Source organism: Lissotriton vulgaris, chromosome 7 (assembly GCF_964263255.1).
Source record: "Lissotriton vulgaris chromosome 7, aLisVul1.2, whole genome shotgun sequence".
Taxonomy (NCBI): Eukaryota; Metazoa; Chordata; class Amphibia; order Caudata; family Salamandridae; genus Lissotriton; species Lissotriton vulgaris.
In genome coordinates this window covers 1,641,205,700-1,641,228,048 of record NC_141695.1, presented here as the reverse complement: position 1 = coordinate 1,641,228,048, position 22,349 = coordinate 1,641,205,700, and the positions used below count along the sequence as shown (strand labels likewise).

General features: G+C 45.8%; 1 protein-coding gene across 1 annotated transcript in view; it reads left to right on the top strand.

The window, feature by feature from the left end:
- PREX1 (phosphatidylinositol-3,4,5-trisphosphate dependent Rac exchange factor 1) overlaps positions 1-21,406 on the top strand; it is an 863,840-nt gene extending 842,434 nt beyond the window's left edge. Inside the window, exons 37-41 of the mRNA XM_086932617.1 lie at positions 694-751; positions 1,160-1,347; positions 4,474-4,576; positions 18,419-18,486; positions 19,488-21,406. Coding sequence (XP_086788743.1) covers positions 694-751; positions 1,160-1,347; positions 4,474-4,576; positions 18,419-18,486; positions 19,488-19,530 — 460 coding nt within the window. The 3' untranslated portion in view covers positions 19,531-21,406. The remainder of the gene's footprint in view (positions 1-693; positions 752-1,159; positions 1,348-4,473; positions 4,577-18,418; positions 18,487-19,487) is intronic.
- Positions 21,407-22,349: the final 943 nt, after the last annotated feature.

The following is a 22,349-nucleotide window of genomic DNA, read 5'->3' as shown; positions in this document are numbered from 1 at the left end:
TGGGCTGGCTAGGGTCGCTAACCAAGGACATTAGTGGGGATCTGGTCCTAGTGAAATTCAAAAACAGGAACATCGTCCCCCTTTTACGATCTTACCCGCCTCAAAATGGAGACAGCCCCATATCCGTCTGGGACTTACATGACTTTTATCCAAAGTATAATATATATCCTGTTGTTGGGAAGGGGTCCTCATGCAGTTTAATGTGTTCTTAAAAACTTTCGTAACCACAGCCAGTCTTCCACCATTGCAAGATTGTACCTATGTACATGGGGTGTGAGGTCCTGTAAGGACGCTTATGAATGCTCATAAATGTTAGATGACAGAGAAGTTATATGTAACATGGAATAGCTATAAATTTTTCAATCTTAATCCATTTTAATGAATTGTTTAAATGTATTGTCGTATATTTTTTATTCTGCTATGAACGCTTGTATGATATTCTTTGAAATATCGAATAAAGCTTATTTGAAAAAAAAGTCTGAAATTAGAAAAAGCATTTTGTCGTCATAATTTGGGAATGTTGAACTATCACTGATGGGACTTGGGCAATAAGTAATCAAAGCAGAAGTAGCACATCAGTGGCAGGGCAATCATCACTGAAACTCGTACTGTAAAGTTTTGTAACATTTTCTAACTGAATTTAAAACCCCTCAAGCTGTCATCACATTGACATAGCAATTCTTTTGTTTGTAGGACGTTTTACCTTGAGAAATCGACGGATTCCAATACAACAGCTGTAAAAATTGATCAGGTATGTTCAGTCTGTACACCAATATGTAGCCCTATATCCTGCTGGCAAGGACTATACTGTACCGGCTATTAAAGGCCCTGAAACGAATTATAGGCCCGAGCCACAGGCGATGGCCTATAACGAGGAGGAGGGACTTTAACAATCGTTATAACCAGAGGCAGAAGGGCTATACGGCTATTAGAACATACCACCCACTGAGAATGTGATTTGTTTCAAGATGTCACTGCAAGTGAATTCTCCAAGGATTCAGGGAAATGTGTGCTTTTGTTAGGGGTCCTTTACACTTTAAGCTTTAGAGAAACTTGATAAATACCTAATTTATGTAAATGTATTTAGCTCTGTCTTCACATTACCATGTTTGGCATCAAATTGAAAGTGAAATCTATGTTTTGATTTGTTACTTTATAGCTTATTCGCCCCATAAATGCAATGGATGAGCTCTGCAGACTCTTGAAGTCCTACATAAATATAAAAAACTCTGGGACTGGCGTCTCCAGTAGTAATATTTCGGGAGCTGGACTCTTACCCATTTCTTCAGAACTTTGTTATCGTCTCGGATCCTGTCCGATTGTAATGTGCGGCACGGGAATGCAGAGGTAAGATGCTGCCATTGTTGTTTCTTGTTGGCACACCTTTGCTGTTTTCTTTGAGTTTTCTGATTAAAGGTGGGATTGCCATAGGTCTTTAGTTTTTTTTAAATAAGACACATCGGCTTAGTGTGGTTTGTTGTCATTAAAACCCTAGGTATGCTTTGCAGAAGTCAAGTATGAGTGACACTTTTATTACCAGATAACCAAGGACACCCATACTGACCATCTTTAGTATCTCAGTTGACCAATCTGCTGCCAACCACATACTCCACCATGCAGTTGCTTGTTTCACAGTCTCTTAGCCTTGTTCTTTTCACGTTGGACTTCCATATTATGAACATCAGTCCTTCATCAAATATACCACATATGAAACTGAACAAGAGTGTGCTGGACACTCAAGACTTTTGCAGCATGATTTCTACTAATTTTGTTGAGGCTGTGGTTGGTGGTTGAGCCACACCAACAATTAGCTATTGGTCATTTCTAGTCACCAGAAATCATTCACACAGTCCATTTTTTTATTAAATTGATTGATTTTAAAAACAAAATAACATTACAGCGTATTAACTTGTCCCAAACCACTAAACAAGGAGAGAGATGCGAGTCACACCATCTGCAAATAAATATAAATCCGTACATAACATTGAATCCCTTAAACAGCATTATTGGTATTATTGCATCAACTTACAGTAGCTCAGCATCAACGACATATCTAAAGAGTAGTAATCAACTGTCCCCTCCACATCTTGTCCCGATTCAGGGTCTACCATTTCCTGTTGAATCCGGACTTCTACTAAGTCCCATTCCATTCTTCCTCCCTGTTCCACTCTGTTGTAAACCAACCTGTGGCGTGCCCTGCATTCAGCTCGCACCCCCTCGCAAATTTCCATAACCATTGCTTATGTGTGGGCAGTCGTTTGGACATCCATCTTAGTGCTATACATTTCTTTGCCACAGTTACGCCTTGTACCAATACCTTCGCCACACATTTAGTGTGTTTATTATGGGTGGTTAGTCCCAGTAAGCACATCTGTATCATTGGCTGTATTTACAATTCGGTTGGTATTCCTAAAGTCTGATTACTTCACCCCAAAAAGTACTCACACCTGGACATGTCCACCACATGTGAATATAGGTTCCTTCTGTTATTCTGCATTTGGGGCACTGTTTTGATCTGAAGGAATCTAGTCTGTACAGCTATTGTGGTTTGACGTAATCCCTATATTTGCATTTATAATGTATATACGTTTTAGTCTTGCATTACGTGTAACTCTCCTGCAGTTACCCAATATAGATGTCCAATCCCCTTCCCTTAAATCCATGCCCATATCACAGTCAATATAGTATAGCCATACCAACAGTCTCCCATAACCAGCTATTGGGGTTTCATCTTCACCTATATTCATCTATTGGAGGATATTCTTCTCTCACAGTCCGGTATTGGGTATATATAATCTTCCACAATCACTTATTCACAATCACTCACCCCAGTCAGCTTTTAGGGTTTACCTCTCCTCACAGCCAACCACAGTCATCTGTTGGAGGTGGTATGCCTCGCCACGGTCAGATTTTCTGGGTTCAGGCTTACACACAGTTGGCTATTGAAATTCATAGTCACCTACAATCACTCACCCAGTCAGCTGTTTGGTTTAGCCTTACCCGGAGTCACCAATAGTCAGCTATTGAGGATCAGCTGTTCCCCCACAGCTACATATTCATAGAAAGATATTGAGCCTTAAGTTTTTCCACAATCTGCTGCTGGGGGCCTCGTCTAACCTGTAGTTGGCTATAAGAGATTTATAGTTGGCCCCAAGCTATTCACCCACAGTCAAGTACTAGGGGTATAAAGTCACCTGTAATCACTCACAAGTATTTGTCTATTGGTGTAGTGTACCCTGCAGTCCCCCACTGCACCCACTCAGGCATTTAGAATTATGACAGTCAGTGATTGGGGTTTAGCCTCATCCACTGTCATATTTTGACTGTTTTGGGGTTTAGACTTTGCAGCTATTGCAGTGTAGGCGCACCACGAGGAGATTATCAAGGAGGGGGCTAAGACTGTGTCTGGATTATTTGACTTTTCCAATTTGGCGAGTTATAGATAACTATGTTGTTTCCTGTATTCTATATTAGAACATTGGAATGTTGGGAGCTCCATTGAAAACAATGGAGTGCTCTGGGCTTATAATGGCTGGTGTAAGCCTGGAGCTGCAACATTCCAATGTTTCTTTGTTCACAGCTCTGGCTGTGAACAAAGGCTTCAGGGAGCCCGAGGGGATTCCATTCTCCTCACACTCCCATAAGGCTTTGTTCTTTTTTGTTAGAACATTCTGCCCTCTAGTGGCAGAATGTTCTAATAGCCTTATAGCCCTTTATAGCCGGGCTATACTGGCTATTAAAGTCCCTCTCCCTTGTTAAAGGCCCTAGCCGAACGCTGGAGAGGGCCTTTAATAGCCGGTATAGCCCTCTACGGCGGGCTATAAGGCTATAATAGATTATTCTGCATGAATTTTAAGACATGGCATTGGGGGGGGGGAGGAGGTAAAAAGCAAAAGGAACCCAAATAAAATACCCAGTGTTAGGCTCATGATCAGATTTTACGAGTTGAAGGTGGTGTGCTCATGAGGTGTGGTCCACTGGATGAGCATCAGGAGTTGGAAGTCTTCATCATGCCATCTCACGTTCTGTGCCTTTGATTAATTTAAACCATGTGCCTGGGCTCTAGATCAACAAATGTAAATGCAGAGAGGCTGGACCCGGAGTTGTGTTGTAGATGGGTGTTATCCTATTGCACTCACTGATTTCACCAGCTTTTAAAACCGTATGCCACTGCGGCGGCAAATCCATGAGATGGCGGCTAGATGCCTTCCTGTTTCCTACTCTTGGGAAGGTTTTCTGAAACCAGTGAGTTTGCCATCACTAGCAACAGACAGACCACAAATCATTGCTCTTGGCTTGAAGCATGCCAATGTGATTACTGCTCCCAAGTCTCACTGAATCCTTGTAATTGTTTATAGTGCCACAAACATTTGCATTCCATTGTAGAACGTATGTCCATTTTAAAGGGACTCATCCTGATCTCCGGTTTGTTGTGATTTTAGTGATGATCGCATGTAAATATCTCTTTTCTAGGAGTACGTTGAGTGTATCCCTGGAGCAAGCAGCCGTGCTAGCACGAAGTCATGGTTTATTACCAAAATGCATTATGCAGGCCACGGACATCATGAGAAAGCAGGTATATGCGATATTGTCATAGTGTTTTGGGGGACCAGCGCTGGATTAAAATCACGTTCTGCTATTTTTAGAATGTGTTTGCTTTTAAAATGGCTGTCGTCTTTTTCACATGGTGTCTAATGAACAACGACAGCTGTATAGCAATGTGCCCTCTTGTTATAAAGGTATTTATTAGCAAGTTTGGTTCCAGAAGGAAAACATGGTAGAAATCACCTTGTTCTTCTTTTCTTAAATGTCTGTAGTATCTTTTCTTGACAATGTTCTTTATTTTTTTAAGTTGTGTATACTTAAATTTGCGTCTTTGTTTATCCACGACTACTATTGATTAATCATGCTTATTGCTTCAGATACCATTTTCTGTATTAAATTGGATCATTTGAAAGGAAAGTATGTTCATTTATTTATTTATATATATTTTAAAGTGCATTCAAGCAGAGAGTATGTGGGTGCTCTGTATAAAACTTGGCGGAGTTAAACTTCCACTTACAAATTTAGCTTTCTCTTCTTGGACCAGAAAAGTTGCACTAAAAAGTCATTTCTTTTGCTTCTACTATGTTTTTTCAATTTGTTTTTACAACAGATAAAATAAAATAGAAGGCTTTAAAAATGGAAGGTTATGAAGAAGGCTTAAAAAAATAAAAGGTTTGCTGAGATGAATGTTTGTAGCCAGGAGCTGGGACGGATGTTGCTGTTCTGTTCTCCACAGGTTTTATATTTGGCAAATACCATGCTGTAGTGTGCTACATACTGGCAACGCTTGCCATGGTATCTTCTTTTTTATCAGTATATTTAGTGGCACAGCATCATTCAAGATGGAGTAAGTGGTGCAGCTGTAGTGGAGGTAGATGGCAACTCCTTTCTCATGCTAGGAGGTTCTTGCAATGCTTTTGGTTCTTAAACTGTATCTGCCTGATAGTCCATGCCTAAAACTGGACTCAAAGTTTAAAACAAATTTTTTGGGATATTTGCACCTGCATCTGGTAACTTTTCGGGTCAAAAGCAGGAAGTTCCCCCACATGCATTAAAGAAATCTATGGATTGTTCAGGAAGTTGCTGCTTCCTCTGATTGTTGTGGACGGGACTCCCTTTCATAAACAATCGTGGATGATTTGGCAAAACTCGTGATTTCCACAAAGAAATGCCATTGAACCACAAATAAGACCACAAATGAAGAGAACATGAACTGAAGACTGTGTAGCGATTGACAGGTGCATGTGGCCATCAAACCCTATTCACAGCTAAAAGAAAAGATTTCCCAGAGGTTTCATGCCCTATCGACCCAGAAGCACGTATACAAACTTTGCAGAGCACCATTGTTTTATAAGAAAACTTAAAAACAATAAGGAATGTCATTGGTTATATTTATAAATGTTCTGCCCCTTATGCAAAGGCAACTACTTATGCATAGGGTTCTCAGTACATTTAAATGTACTTCTTTCTGACCGGTGAAAAGGACAGAGTGGCATCATCAACTTGAACTGCAGAAGAAGGTGGCTGACCTTGTTTATAGAAGAGCAGATTCCTTCAGCAGAACAAAGGATTACATCTAAAGGACCAACAGAGAATCATACACCAGAAGACAACTGTTCCCCTCGTTGAGCAGACAAATAACCCACCAACGAAACAGGCAAATGAGTCCATTGTATGGAATGATTTTACTTTTCCAACAGGTATGAAGAGACTCAATGCACCACAGTCACTTGTAAATAATATGGTTAAGTATTCATACGAGGAAATTCAGGGCAATATTATTTTGGAGCTTCAAGCGTGCATAAACATTTTACTTTCGTAGCACTCTGAGTATGTGTGATAAATTTAAAAAACAGAGCATATCAATTGTTTTTAATACGTAATGGAAGAAGAATCACACCATCCAGCACTGTAAGAAGTCATTGAGAGATAGAGAGGGGGAGACGACTGTGTACGCTGCAAGGCACATGTATGGTACAGTGAACAAAATTAGAAAATTGTTTTGAAGTGAAACACACACATTAAGAGTTGTAAATATTAGTTTAAGTAATTGGACTTAACCTGAGTTACTTTTCATAATATTTCTCTTGGACCTCTTTATGGCAGAATGCAAGCTAGCAGACATCTTCCTTAAAAGGTTTTGAAGGGAAAAAAAAGCAAAACTAATTAAAAACACAAAACAAGAAAAACCATGAAGATGAAACTGCCTTCCCCTACAAAACAATTCTTGTTTGAACCTCCTATACTGAGGAAAACTAGAACTGCTTCCTTAATATCTTCCCTCTTCATATATCCTAATTTTGTATAAGCTTCCTTATTTCTAATAATTTTGAAATATGACCTCTTATTGTAATACATAATTGATAGTCTATATATATAAAAACGAAAGTCTGTCTGTCTGTTTGTCCTTTATGCATTACTACTCCATTCATCCGATCGCCATGAAACTTTGGGAAGTTGTTGAGTACACTCCTGCGAAGGTTTATGTCAATTTCTTTTTCAAAATCGGCCCCCCAGGGCCCTCATAATCTTTTGAATACTGAAATAGACAGCGAATTTGCGAGCATCGTCAACAGTTATGACCCCCAAACGGAAATTGATTGGTCAATCTACATCAGAAGCACAAAAGAAAAAGGCATTACGAGCTTCTGAAACAGACGAGCAACGGGAAGCAAGATTAGAAGCTGTTCGAATACAAACTGCTCAAGCCCTTAATTCTCAAACTAACGAGAATCAAGATTGGAAGCCGATCGAGTACCCACTGCTCAACCCCGTTCTTCTCAAACGAACAAGCATCGAGAATCAAGATTGGAAACAGATCGATTACGCACTGCTCAAGCCCGCTCGAATGAAACAGGAGAGCAACGAGAATCAAGATTTGAAAACTATCAATTACGCACTGCTCAAGCCCGCTCGAATGAAACAGGAGAGCAACCAGAATCAAGATTGAAAGCCAATCAAGGACGCACTGCTCAAGCCACACTTAGAAATGTTTTAAAAAATAAAATGAATAAGTTTCAATAACAATGACACAATGTAAATTTAATATTATCATAACGAGTTTCCTTGAATTTCCTTTTTTCTGAGATCGCAACAACGTGCAACGGGTAATCTAGTTTATAGATAATAAATAGAAGGTAGCCTGGGCTGTAGGACCACTTGTATATCAAGAGAGCACACAGTTCAAGGCTTAGCATAGCAGGGGTAGATGTATAGGCTTTCCCGTCAGCCAAATCTAAAGCCCAACCCTCATGTTGACATTTTCGAGCGTGCAGAGTGTTTAGCCGTGCACAATCTATTTAGGTTTAAAGTATTTTATTAAGGTACAAAAAACATGGGGAAGGGAATAGGAGGTCAAGCGAACATACAGTACAAGACGCGAAACGTTGCAGCGATTCCGAAGGAAAGTAGGGAGGCAGGAAGCCCCGGAGGGTAACAGGGCATAAGTCATAAGGCAATAAGGCAGTGCGAATGACCCTCCAGCAGACCCCCATTCCCCGAGCAAGGCCGAGCTGGAGTAGCGTCCCGCAACACAGTGAAAAACACACCATCCCTCCAACCCCTCGTCCCCGGAAAAATAGAAGAAAGAAAAGCAAAGGAGAAAAAGGAAGAAAACAATACCCCAACATCCCCGTCCGAAAGTCAGCATTAGAAGCATGTAACCCCGCCCCCCAGCCCCAAACCCCGACCCCGCCACATTCACTCCGCTGGAGCCGCCGGCGGCGTCAGCCCAAGGAGTCGCAGGTACCGTGGACATGTGAGCTCGCGAAATTCCGTGGACAGCAGTGCTAAAAAGGGGTGCCAAAGCTCTTCAAACTGGTCTACATTCCCAGCCACTGTTAGCGACATCTTCTCCATACCCAGTACCTGCCAGAGCCTGTGTAGCCAGCCAGTGATAGAGGGGGCAGTGGGGGTACGCCAGAGTACAAGGATGTTTTGAACCGCTGAGCCTAGCGCAATCGCAATCTGTCTACCCCTGCGGGACTTCAGCGGGTACATCAGGTCATTGGGGAGGCCTAGCAAGACATACGCAGGGAAGCGCGGGAGTTCGATCTCAAAATGCCTATCCACCTCATCCAAGACCTCCTTCCAATAGGCCGACAGCACCGGGCACTCCCAGAGAATGTGCGTGAGGGTACCTTCCTGTCCGCAGCCGCGCCAGCAACCTTTATCGCCGATTTTGTGCATCTCGTAGAGCCTCTCCGGGGTGTAATACCAATAGGTGGAGACCTTAGTAAAGGTCTCCGTCAGCCCAGTGTGGTACGCAGAGTGCCTCGCCCGATACGCGATCCTGTCCCATTCCTTGTGGCTCAAGGTCCTGCCCAATTCCCTGTGCCAGCGCTCCCTCCCAGGGTTATGGTAATGAAACGGCGGGGGTTGGAGAAACTTATACAAGTCGGTGATAAGCTTGGCATCCGAGGTCCGGGTTACCAGCCACCGCTCATAAGGCGTAATCGAACGGGCAGCGACGTCGCGCACTGGGGGTTGAAGAGCCCAGTGGCGGACTTGCATATAACGCAGTCTGTCCCCCTCCGTCAGGCCAAACTCCTGTCGGAGCTGCTGGAAGGGGAGCACACCCTCCGGCCCGTAGATCTGGAAAAGCGCCCTACAACCCGCGCTCACCCAGTGGGAAAAGGCTCCCGGTTCCAGACCCGGAGTGAAGTCTGGATTGCCAGCAATAGGAGTGAACGGTGATGGAAAAGTGGTGAGCTCACGAAGCTCACACACCGCGTCCCACACTCGCAGCGGAACCCGGGTGATAAAGGAGGCGTAGAGATTAGGCGGGCGGTGAGTGCGCCGCAGGAACGGGACTTCCTGGAGGGTACGGCCCGCAACTGCCTGGTCCTGAAAGAGCCAGTGCTTGTCCGATTCCCACCGGCTCCACTCCACCAAATATCGGAGTTGCGCCGCCTGAAAGTACTTCCGGAGGTCCGGGACACCGAGACCCCCCCGCCTCCGGGGCAAGCATGGAGAGGACCCGTTTCATCCGAGGCTTACGGCCTTGCCACACAAAGCGGGAGATGTCAGCCTGCGCCTGCCGTATCCAACCTACAGGGGGCTGGAGAGGTAGAGCGCGAAAAAGATACAGGATCTGAGGCAGTATCGTCATCTTCACCGCTGCGATACGGCCCAGCCACGAGAGCAGGCCTTTGTTCCATCGGCCGAGTTCCTCCTTGATCTTTTTGCCTAGGGAGGAATAGTTGGCTGTGACCATCGCAGGTAGGGAGGGTGCAAGCAAAATCCCCAGGTAAGGCACCGTGGAGGAGGACCATTGCAGAGGAAAAAGACGCTGGAGGTCCCGCCTGGTGTCGACAGAGAGTGACACATCCAGGGCAGCCGATTTAGACATATTCATTTTGAAGCCCGCCACGCGGGCAAAGGAGTTCAGTTCCTGGACGCAGGCAGGGAGCGACCGCTTGGGGTCATCCAGGGTCAGCAAGACATCGTCCGCATATAAGCTGACAGTATGGGTGTATTGCCCCATCATCACCCCGATAGCGTCCGGGTTATCGCGAATCCTCTGGGCAAACGGCTCCATATAGAGGGCAAACAGGAGCGGCGAAAGGGGGCAGCCCTGTCTCGTGCCGCGCTCAATGGCAAAGCTGCTGGAGCTGTGTCCGTTGACACGCACCGATGCTGACGGCCTCCTATAACAATTAAAGACCATAGTGCGGAACTTCTCGCCGATCCCCAGTTTCCCGAGAACCAGCTCGAGGTACGGCCAATGAACCCTATCAAAGGCCTTCTCCGCGTCGACCGACAGCAGCATCCGCTCCCCCGGGACGCGTGAGGCCTTTTCTAGCACGTGCGTCACCCTCTTGGTGTTGTCGACCGTCTGCCTACCGGGTACAAAACCTGCCTGGTCCGCCTCCACCAGACCTGGTAGGTGCAGACCCAATCTGGCCACCAAGATCCCCGTGTAAAGCTTGAGGTCCACATTCAGAAGCGAGATGGGCCGATACGAGCCGCACAGAGTCCGGTCCTTCCCCGGTTTCGGAATAACCGACACAGTCGCCGAGAGAAGGTCCGGTGGGATGGCTCCCGGTTCAGAGAAGGAATTGAACAAGCGAGCCAGGAGAGGCGCGACAGTGGGACAGAAGGTCTTGTAAAACAAGGCCGTATAGCCATCCGGGCCCGGGGCCTTGCCGTGCTTTAACCGTGCAATAGCGGAGATAACTTCCTCCACATGAATGTCCCTCTCTAGGTGGTCCGCCTGGGCGGGGTCCAGGGCTGGGAGGGTTACTGATTCCAAATAGGCCTCAGCCTCTCCCGGTGGGGAGGGCTCTGCAGCGTACAGCGCCTCGTAGAAGGCACGGAAGGAATCTGCCACCTCCGCGTCACCGGAAACCGGGACCCCATCCGCTCCCACTAGCTCCTTTACTACGTTGCGCTGCTGCGCAGCCCTGAGCCGGTGGGCCAGGAGCTTACCGCATCTGTCCCCGCCGGTGTAAAAGGCATGTTTCAAGCGCAACGCCGCATACTCCGCCCGGTCCAGGTCCAGCGCAGAGAGGAGTCTCCGCGCCGCCTTCAGCTGCCTCCAAACTCGAGGAGCCCCCGTCCGGCGGTGAACCTGTTCAAGTTCCCTGACCTGCGCCGTTAGTTCCTCCCTCTTACGTTGCCGCTCCCTGTTCTCCGCCGAGGAAATGGAGATAAACTCCCCTCTGACAACCGCTTTCAAAGCCGCCCACTGCGTTGCTAGGGACGTGTCGGAGTTGTTATTGTGGGTCAGGTACTCCTGAATGACCTCCTCCACTCGCTTCACCACCGATTTCTTATGGAGAAGCGTGTCCCGAAGCCGCCACATCTCTCTGGAGGGGGGGGCCGCCAGCCAAGCAAATGTTCCGGAAACCGGCGCATGGTCGGACAGGGACAAGACCCCGATGTCTGCCGCCGTGGCGGCCGAGCGAAGCGGTCCGCTCACCAAGAGGTAGTCCAACCGCGAATAAGTGCGGTGTGCGTGGGAGAAATATGAGTAGTCCCTATCGGCGGGGTGCATGGTGCGCCAGAGGTCATGCAGATCCATCTCTGCAATCTGGTCCTGTACCGCTCTAGAAAGCTCCCCCGTCTGCGGAAAGCGCTGGGTAGACCTATCCAAGGTGGAGTCGAAGACCATGTTCAGGTCTCCCCCCAAAATGACGTGGCGATCGGGCGAGGCAGTAACGTCTACCAACACAGATTCCAGGAAGCGATCCTGGTGCTCATTTGGGCTGTACACGGAGCCAACCGTGAAGGCAACACCCCCCAGACGCATGCGATACACTAGAAGCCTCCCCTTCTGCTCGGCATGTTTATACAACACCTCACCCCTGAAGGAGCTGGCTAGAAGAATGGCTACCCCCGCAGTCTTAGTCGCAGCCGAGGAAAAGAGTTGCGTGGGGAACTTGGCAGAGCGCAACCTATGGCAATCTTTAGAGAGTAAATGGGTTTCCTGCAGGAGGCAGATGTCCGCCTGCGACCCTTCTAGCAGGGAAAGGATCGCCCTACGCTTCACAGGATTATTCAGACCCTTAACGTTAAGGGTCACTACTTTCAGGGACGGCATCGCTCCCAGGGAAGCAAAGCGCTATGCAGCAAGCGGGGGATCAGAGGAAGGGGCGCGCGGGGCAGGGGCGCAGGGAAGGCCAGAGTCGGCTCCGCATGTGTTCGGACAGTATCGGACGGGACCCCCCCAACACCAAACCAGCTCTTGAACCCCCCCAAAACCAACCCATGGCAACCAGCCAAAACCAAAAACAAGGAAAAACACCCCATTGTCTCAGTCTAGCCCAAGTGGGCGAGTCTGTAGAAACCAGTCAAGTGGACGTCCAGCCACACACCTCCAACCTCTCCCCCCCAACCCCCAGCCCCAACCCAGCATCGTAGAAGCTAAGAGTCTCTCCCCCCGGAGTAAAAGTTAGGCCGTCTGGGCCACGCCATTAGAGTCAGGCAAGTTCCTGGCCGCAGTCCTCAGGGCCTCCGCCATATCCGCCCTGATGGTAGGGGAGTCAGGGCGACTCGCCGTCGCCGACGATTGGCGCCTCCTCGATCTCCGTTGGCCCCGCCGCTCGGGGCGCCTCCATGCGGGCGTCGCCCCTTCTTCCTCTGTAGCTGTGAGTCCCAGCACCCCACAGACATCTTGTAAGGAGCGCAGCTGATGTAGCACCCCATTCCATCGGAAGATAAGACTGAAGGGGTGACCCCAGGAGTAGGCCGTCTCATGCTCTCGCAGAAAGTCTGTAGCGATGCGGAAAGACCTGCGCTTCTGCAGTGTGATGGCGGACAGGTCTTGATAGAGCGCCACGGGTCGTTCTCGGAAGGACAGCGGCTGCTTCCTGCGGGCCTCTGTCATAATGCGCTCCTTTAGGGGGAAATCCGGCAGGAATGCCAGGATATCAGGTGGGGGTGCCGATGACTGGCGCTGGCGGCCCACCCTGTGTGCTCTGTCGATGCGGATCGGGAAGTCCTCTCCTTCTTCCAGAATGTCGCGGAACAGGTATTGCAGATAGGCTACTAGGTCCGCACCCTCATCCGCGGGCGGAACGCCTCGCACCCGGATGTTATTCCGCCTGGACCTGTTCTCGAGGTCCTCAGAGTGGGCCTGGAGCTCGACACACTGCTCCCGTAGGCGGAGAACGTCCTGCTGGAGATGAACTATCTCTTCATCGCGACGCTGGGCCGCCGTTTCCACAGTGTCGACCCGCTCGCCCAGGCCCTCGATTTCTCTACGCACTTCGCGGACCTCTCCGGCCACCTCGGTCTTGAGAGTCTGGAATTCCTCCTTGAGGGAGCTGAATAAGTCCTCCATGAAGGACCTCGTGACTGGTGGTTCGCCTCCGGTGGCGTCCGTTGAGGCCCGGGAGGACCCCGGGGACGGCTGCGCCCTGTCTCGCAGTTGCTGGGCCCTGCCGAGCATGTCCGGCAGAGTGCGATCTCCCCGTGCCGCGCCTCGTCTCCCAGTCATCTTGGCCTCCGCGGTGGGTGAAGCCTAGAGCTGGCCGCTGTAGATGCGCCCAGCCGCTCGTGGGCACCAGATGTGAAGACCTCGCCGAGGACAAGGGTAGTGCGTCACAGGTGACAAAATGGCGGCCCGGGCCAGGGCGAGACGACCATCGAGCCAGTCAGGGCGATAATCAAGGTTCAGGTCGGAGGCTTTCAGCCGCGTGCTTCCAGGGAGGATGGCAGATGCATAGGCACCAGGATGAACCGAGGCGCCCGTATGATAAGGGCGCGGGCGAGGGTCACCAGTACCAGCTCCTCAACGACAAGATGGCGGGAGGGCGGAACCTAGGAGGGCAGCCCAGGCCAGCAAGTCTATGGGCGACCCTCAAACAGCAATGGGTCGGGAAAGCGCGAAACCAGTGTCCCCCAGTTTCACCGGTTAGTACGCCCGGCCCGGCCACCGCTCAAACTCCAACGTCCCTCGCTTCCAGGCTCGGGGTCCACAAGGCGTCACACACCGACACCCATGGCAGGGGGGTAGATCGTCGACGCAGGTCTGGGGTCTGTCGTCCAGCGATGACTCTGGCCACAAGGGCACCGGCCAGGAAGCCTCCGCACTCCACGGAGTCCGTCGAGTCCGCTCCCTCGGGATCCCCAGCTTTCAGCACTCGGCCCAGCCGAGGCGCGCGTACAGCGCCGCAATACGCTCCGCCTCCAGGCCCTTCTCCTCGGGGCGATCCAGGCTCCACTCTTCGAATCGATCGTTGAACAGACTTTTCGGGGACTTCCCCCGGGGCAACAGAAGTCAGAGTGGTATCAAAATGCGCCCCAAGAGCTCCGGCACAGTTCTCTCGCCCGCAGTGCAGCCGCGGGGGGAGAGAAGCGCAGGAATCGGGGCTCGAGCTGAGCTGGGCCGGAGGAGCTACGGGAGGAAGCGTCCGCTCACCCCGCCATCTTGGCCACGCCCCCACAATCTATTTATTTATTTATTTACTCATTTATAGAGCGCAAACAAATCATCCCCAGGGGGATCTCTCAGTGCTTTGAGAAATGAGTACTCCTAGGCCATACTCATCTAAAACAGCCAGGTCTGAAGTACTTTTTTAAAACTGGTTAGCGCCACACAGGCCCTAATGTTCTGTGGCAGATTATTCCAGTGACTGGCAGCCAGATGGGAAAAAATTCTTCCCCCCATCTTAATCCTGTGTATTCTTTGGATGCACAGGAGATTGTAGTTACTTGATCTTGGCTGTCGGACCGGTTGGTACAAAATGAGTTTATTTTTAAGGTAGGCAGGTCATTTTCCCTGTAGTGCTCTTAAGACCATCCAGAGCATCTTAAAGATAGCTCACTTCCTAACTGGAAGCCAGTGAAGCTGGCTCAAAAGGGGGGCAGAAGTCGTCCGCGCCGGTTTGTTGATGGCAAGGCGGGCTGCCGTGTTCTGCACCACCTGTAGTTTGGATAGTAGATCTTTCCTTATTCCCACGAGCAATGAGTTGCCGTAATCAAGTCGACTCACCAGGAGTGACTGGATAAGGGTTTTCCTGACGGAGCGCTAAAAACATTTCAGAAGGCAGTACAGAGGGCAAAAAAATCCTTTCTTGCGACCTCCATACAAAATGCGGAGTGCTCTAGTAAGGAAGTTTTTAAGGTGGTTCAATCCTTCTTCAAGCCTGGCTGTTTGGAGAGGGAGGTTACCCCTTCGCTGTCACTCTGCAATAAGATATCGGAATACTTCGAAGGCAAGATCCAAAAAGTCTATGACTCTTTTGCCCCGGAGGTAGAGTCGACAAAACTTGATGCCCCTGACATAATAAGAAAGCCAACCGCGATACTTGAGCAGTTTGACCAAGTAGATGATATCACTGTCATCAAAGAACTTCTAAAATGTAAATCTGGGTCTCCTATGGACCCTTGCCCACCCAGGCTCTGGAAATCCTTTAGTGAGTTTGTTGCACCTACCTTACAGGCAATTTGGAACAGGTCCATTGTTGAAGGAGTCTTCCCTGATGCCTGTAAGCATGCTACACTACTCCCACTAAAGAAAAAAGCTAATGGTGACCCAATGGACCTCAATAACCTGCGCCCCATATCATTGCTGGCAGCCCCTGGGAAAATGCTTGAGAAAATTATACAAAGGCAACTCAACAAATATATTGAGATGCATGATATATTACATGAGACCCAATCAGGCTTTAGACCGGGCTTCAGCACGGAGACGGCTCTTATTGAGGTAGCTGACTCCGTAAGGTGGTCGTTGGATTCAGGGGAGTCAGCTATGCTGGTTCTCCTGGATCTATCGGCCGCTTTTGATACGGTGGACCATCTTAAATTGCTACAACGGCTGGCGGAGATAGGGCTAAAAGATCAGGCACTGGGCTGGGTTCGCTCGTACTTATCGCAGAGAACACAGAAGGTGGCTCTGGGGGAGTTTGTTTCTAAATCCACCAAGATAAAATACGGCGTCCCCCAGGGCTCGGCTTTGAGCCCGCTTCTATTTAATGTTTACCTGGCCCCCCTTTTTACGCTTATCGCCAACTGGGGGATTAAAGCGATCTCTTACGCCGACGATACCCAGTTGGTGTTCCCATACTCGGAGGTATCTGAAAGTGCCTTTGCGAGTTTCAAGGGTTGCCTCCAAGATGTCGCTAGATGGATGAACACAAAAAAATTAAAATTAAATGCCGGGAAGACAGAGGTGATCTTCTTCGGCAAAGGCTCGCCTCCTCCTGCAGAGCTGTGGTGGCCGGTGGAAATGGGTTCCCCCCCCTCGCCTAGCCATAGTGCCAAAAACTTGGGGATCAGATGGGATAGCCGCCCATCCTTTGCCTCGCATATTCAGCAAACTGCAGGCTGCTGTTTCTCTAAACTGAGGAACCTGAACAAGATATTGCGGCTACTGCCGGAGGAGTGTCGCAAGACGGTTGTTCATGCAACTGTAACTTCTAGGCTGGACTACGCCAATGGCTTATACCTGGGCCTTCCTGCCTATCTGATCCAACGGCTTCAGATGGTTCAGAATGCGGCTGCGAGACTGCTAAGGCAAATTCCCTTCAAACACTCAGTCTCTCCGCACCTGCGAGCCCTGCACTGGCTCCCAGTGGCCAGCAGGATAAAGTTCAAAACCTTGACTCTGGCATATAGAGCCCTATATGGTACTTGCCCTAATTACCTGAGATCTAGGCTACCCCGATACCACCAATCTAGAACTCTCCGTTCCAACGGGCGGGTGCAGCTTGTGGTCCCTCGGGTAAAAAGAGTACGCCTAGGGGGAAGAACCTTCACGGCTAACGTAGCCGTGTTATGGAACTCTCTTCCCCCAGAGCTACAACAGGCTCCCTCTGAAGCCGTCTTCAAACAAACAAAGACTTAAGACCTGGCTCTTCCACAAAATACACTAACTTCCTGTATGTAGCTTGTGCTTTGGGGATCCGCTGCTTTCACAGCGCCGGGACACCTCCTTGTGAGGTAGCTGTTCGCGCTCAATAAATCGCATTATTATTATTATTATTATTATTATAGAGAGGAATCCAGGGGAAGATCTTCCTGAGCACCCAATAACTCCAACATCCTGTATTCAATCCATGTAATGTATGAACATGAAAAAGTTTAGCACAGGACATGGCGATAGATCATGTCCTGTGGCCATTTGTAGCTGTGCAAGGCTATGAACAGTGACTTATGTAATCTTGGAATTGTATCAAAGTAGATCATGAAAATCCCAGAAAAAATTTGTAAAATGTAAGTTTAGATATCTTTGTCCAAGCGTGTTAACATATGTTTACCAAAACCCCAGAAATTCAGTAGAAATAAACTTGTGACTTCGCCAATGACATTGAGAACATTACGGCTATGACCAAATATAGTGCTTGAAGCTGATTTTGTGCATGAGAAGAGAGACGAGAAACAGCAAACTGTATATGTCCAAGAAGTATGCTACACACAGTTAATTATGGCAGTATGCTGTGACATTCGGAGTGCGATTGAAGCATATGCTCATGGCACACATGAAGTTCATATCCTCAAAATATAGGAAGACTGTGACCATAATGTAACACTTCAACAGTTAATGTTAGGTTGATAGTGCTCGTAAAAGACATATTGCTTACATAATATTCAGTATACTCACACTGTGTGCATATGATGGTGAACATGGTAGGAAGTGATTTAAAATCACATATATAATCTAACAGGTAGTGGCACAGTTGACTTTTTTCCAATAAGTGGTATTGATAAAAACAGTGTACAGAGAATGTTCAGACAGCTATGTCTTGTACCTTTCACTAGTTGAGTAAGTATGTATGTACTTCATGATGTAACTATGGAGGGGTTTGCAATGCTGACATACTATATTATGCAGGTAAAGAAAAGACCCTAGAGCTTATGGTTGTGCTTAAAACCATAATCAGTGGCAAAAGAAGTAGATGAGAAAGTCTGCAGTTAATGTAACCTAGGGGTGGCATAGATAATATGAAGTTTGCGTTGACCTATGCCAAGTGAGTCTTCAGGCTCTAGCAATTAATGCAACCATTCTTTGCTGGAGAACATCCTCTATGCAAATGTTACACATATGTAGCCATATCAGATAGCATAGACATTTTAAGCTTCAACACCTCTGCAGAGAATATTGTGATGAATTGTGTATTTTGTCATAGTGAAATTCAATTCTCTGAGCTGATCAAGAGAGGAATAAAACTCATTCGACATATGTTAATTCTTTACATAGTGCTGCTTGACTATATTAGTATGTCAGGAATATTTGTGTTGTCAGACTGGGCTCGTTTTCTGAGAAGTGAATGCTGAATAATGGGATACCCATCACATAGAAATGTATTAAGCTTAATTAAATGTCAATATATTTTAAGTGGAGAAATGATTCCAGTAGTCTTACTTTGATATGGGTGAATAAACAGACTTGATCAAGTTTCCAAACCACATTTTATCTTTTTTTCAGGGTCCAAGGGTTGAAATCTCAGCTAAAAACCTGAAAGTTATGGATCAAATGCCGGAATCTGCACCACGGTACGGTAATGCATAATAGGCCCCATTTAGGATTAGGGTGAACATTTTATTTTCAAATAGGGATAATTGGTTTACATGTTGATTTGACACAAGGGACTTGCTGTTCCCTATTAAGAATGTAATAATGAGAGTTAATGTTAATTTTTAATGCTTAAATTGATTTTAATAAGTGTGCGTACAAGTCACTTGCAGTTAGTCAGCAGCCGAAGTAGGTAATGGAGCAGTGTTGCACGTGATTTTATTAATTACACTCATTTAACTTTCTACTTGTACACTTGCAAGATATTTATTTTTTAATACTGCACAACGAAATACGTAACTCAGATTTGAAAAATCTGTTGTATAATAATGTACGCACATTGTGTCAATTTTTGGGATATAATGTACAAAAAATTGTGTGGGTTTTGAAACTGTTTGTTTTATTGCCTAGATCAAACTGATTCCATCCACACAAATACCACAGTCCAGCCTCCAAGCAGTAACTCACTAGATCTGGGAACAGTTCCCACCTCCTTTAAAATAAGTACATCCACAAGACTGTAATATTAACTATCTGGGTGGAAATAGTAGGCTTTCTGAAACAGAGAATTTTTGTTCTATTTCTTCCTGACTTTTCTGCCACATTCAGCATTGTTGATAGCTCCCTTTAATTCTTGTGTGACATCATCCAAAGCTGCAATGTAGTTATGAAAAGTGATGATGCCCGTGGCAATATCTTAGGTGAACATGGGCAAAGAGAAGTAGTATTTCAAGTATCTGAATTGTGTAATGCATGCCGAATGTGACACATGAAAATGGTTATCTGAATACGTATGATCTCCAAATGCTACATTATCATCACTTTAATAGTTATTAAAGTATATTCCTTACAGTACAGATATTTCTTTGGTATCTGACCATTATGCAATCATTGTTTTATTTGTGCACTGCATGTATAAGGGTTTATATGTAAATACTATGTATCTTTTTGGTGTTGTAATATGTTATTCCTTTTTGCCTAGGATCTATAAGCTGTGCCAGCCCCCACTTGATGGAGACCTATAACAAAAGAAAAACTCTTCGTAGAGTGTAATGGACATTCAGTGCAGGTGAAGCCACCTTGTGATAACCCTGGCACCGTGTGGCAGTACGTCTGTTGTTGTTTCAGACTGAGCTGTGAGGACCAGAGAAAAGGGATGGTGCTGTTTTTGCTATGGACTTTCTCTCAGGAAAGCTGATGAATTGGCACCCAATTTCTAGGACTTTCACAAAGCCTACCAATGTGGCATTTTCCGCGCTTACCTTGGTCTGTTGTTGATATTTCATAGACTGCATGTTTGGGACCTAGGACAGAACTGTTCTGCTGCCAAAGGCCTGATGGACAGTGACAAGGTTATGCCAAGGAAGAGCAACATAACGTTAGTTGAGTGGCTGTGCTGTTGACTACACTTTGTTGGATTTCCATCATGGGGGAACATCATTGATGCAGGAAGAAACATTTTTATCCTGAAAGAGCACACGTCTTGATTCTATCTAGTTGGCAGCCAAATTTGATCATGAACACCACTTAAAATATTTCAAACTGCACTTTTGGAATTCTAAATAGCACAAGTTTTGATGATTTATTTTTAAACTCAAGTATTTATTCCAGATTTCTTTTATGCGTTGTGAGAATTAGTGTCTTTGCTACTCTACATTCCTTAACCCCTCAGGCTGACATTGCAATTTGCCAGGCATTCCAATTTTAGACTAACCATTTAAACTAATACATCAAAATGTATTCTGGAAATACAGTGATATTTTATTTGGGGTGGAGGACGAGAAATGAAGGATTTTAGACAGTGCATTGAAGAGAAAACGGGCAACACTGTAGTTGTTGTCTAATCATATAAAGGTTCAACCATGCTTGAAAGTAAATTGGAATTATAGTTATTTATTTTGCTTCACGGACTCGTTCTGCATCAAGTTATTCTATACGGAACTGAACGCCAGATTTTAAAGATTATATTTTCAGAATGCGTCCACCCTTCTTTAAATTATACGAATATTCCCAGTTTACAAAGAGTTATTTCATTATTTAACATTGACAACCCGTCAGTATTTAAGTTAATCTCTTTAATACAACTATTAAATTGTAATAGGAAGTTTGAGAAGGGAAACACATTCTGTATATATTTGCATTTTTAATTTTGAAAGCTATTCCATTTTTATCAGTATTAAATTTAGTGATGTAATTACATTTCCATTTCAGTTTCAAACACCTTCTATTGTTCCAGACCAAAAGGAATGTTGATATGAACTGTGCCTTAGCCCTGTTCATTCATCTCCCTATCAAAATGTTATGTTTTACCAGAGGGAAAGAAGTAAACATTCCTTTATCATATCAATGTTGCCACATCATTCTAAACTGCAAAAAACTTTGGTGGAACCAGGCAGTTTGGTAAGTTAAGTTCATATATTTGACAGAGCTTTTGTTATCAAACTTGCTGGTTCGAGTCCAGTGCTCCTCAAAAGGGGCCTCGTCACTATTAACATATCAGTGTTCTCTTGCAACATTTGTGGAATTACTAGATTTTAATGCATTTCCTAACTTCCACTTAAACACCATTACACCTGGCAGTGTCTGGGACTTCATTCAATATTCTCATCAGAGATGTGAATGATTTTATCGGTAATGAAAGGCATATGCGTTTTTAGCTCTGAAGGTGGCATTACCAAACAAAGGTTGAGAGGTATTCGTGGAGTTGGGTGGTTTACACTGTGGTCGCTTATATTGTATCGCTTATGTGAACCCGTAAAATGAGTGGCATTACTCCATCACCTATCACAAGCACAATATTCACCAGTATCTTTTCAAGAAGATCATTATAATATGTTCACAAAACAGGTCGCACAATGTACTTCTGGACAGTTTGTTTTGTAAATAAATAGTATCTTAATATGTGTCATTGTTGTTTTTTTCATAAACCCAGTTTTGCATTCTACAGAACACATTTCAGTTAGTGTGATTGAATGTTTTATTGAATGCCTCTTACATTAGGAGATAATTTAGATTTTTTTCTGGTTGAATTTCCATTTAGCAGTGTAGAAGATTTTGGTCATGCAGTTGTGCTGCATAGAGGTCTGTACTGAGGTTTCTCCACCAAAATGCTGCCTCTGGAAGGTAAACCATCTTACTGGGGAAAATTCAGGTGGACATTCTGCCAGTGTCAGATGATGGAACATCCACCACCCCTACTGTGGACACCTGTAATACACACTCAAATTTGGGGTACATTGTCTTGTTTCAAACTTGCTGGTTAAATTCCCTGCATTTTAGGAATACAATATTTATTACCACTTTTTTTTTTCTTTGGGGTTTTTCTTGGTACTGACCGTACAAAACATGGTGGTTGTATGTGCTACTGAGAGAAGTGCTACTATCTCTTGCACTGCACCTTGGCAGACTAGATAGGCAGAGACAGTTGTGTGTCTACCAATGGGAAATCTGCTATTTACAGAGCTCCATATTTGCAAGCTAAGCAATTGGTAGTGCGGATAAAGAATCTGCACATTTTTATTGGAGGACATCTGAGTGGCTCAAACTTCAACTTCCCAAAAGAGGATAATCATATTTAAATTGGTAACTCAATATCGAAACGTTACATTAGCGGTGTCTTTTTTAAGTCATTGATTTGAGTTATGCAGTTATGTATTTGTATGCTACGCTTTTATGGTTTTTAAGTCTTGAAAAGAAACTGAATAAAGTGAATTTGATTGATAGAGTTATGCAGAATTTAGCAAAACTCTGATTACATCATACATTTTAAATAAATAAGTAATCAAAATGTAAATAGCCAGATAGTCCACATTTACAAAATTCTGGGATCAATATATTTTATTAC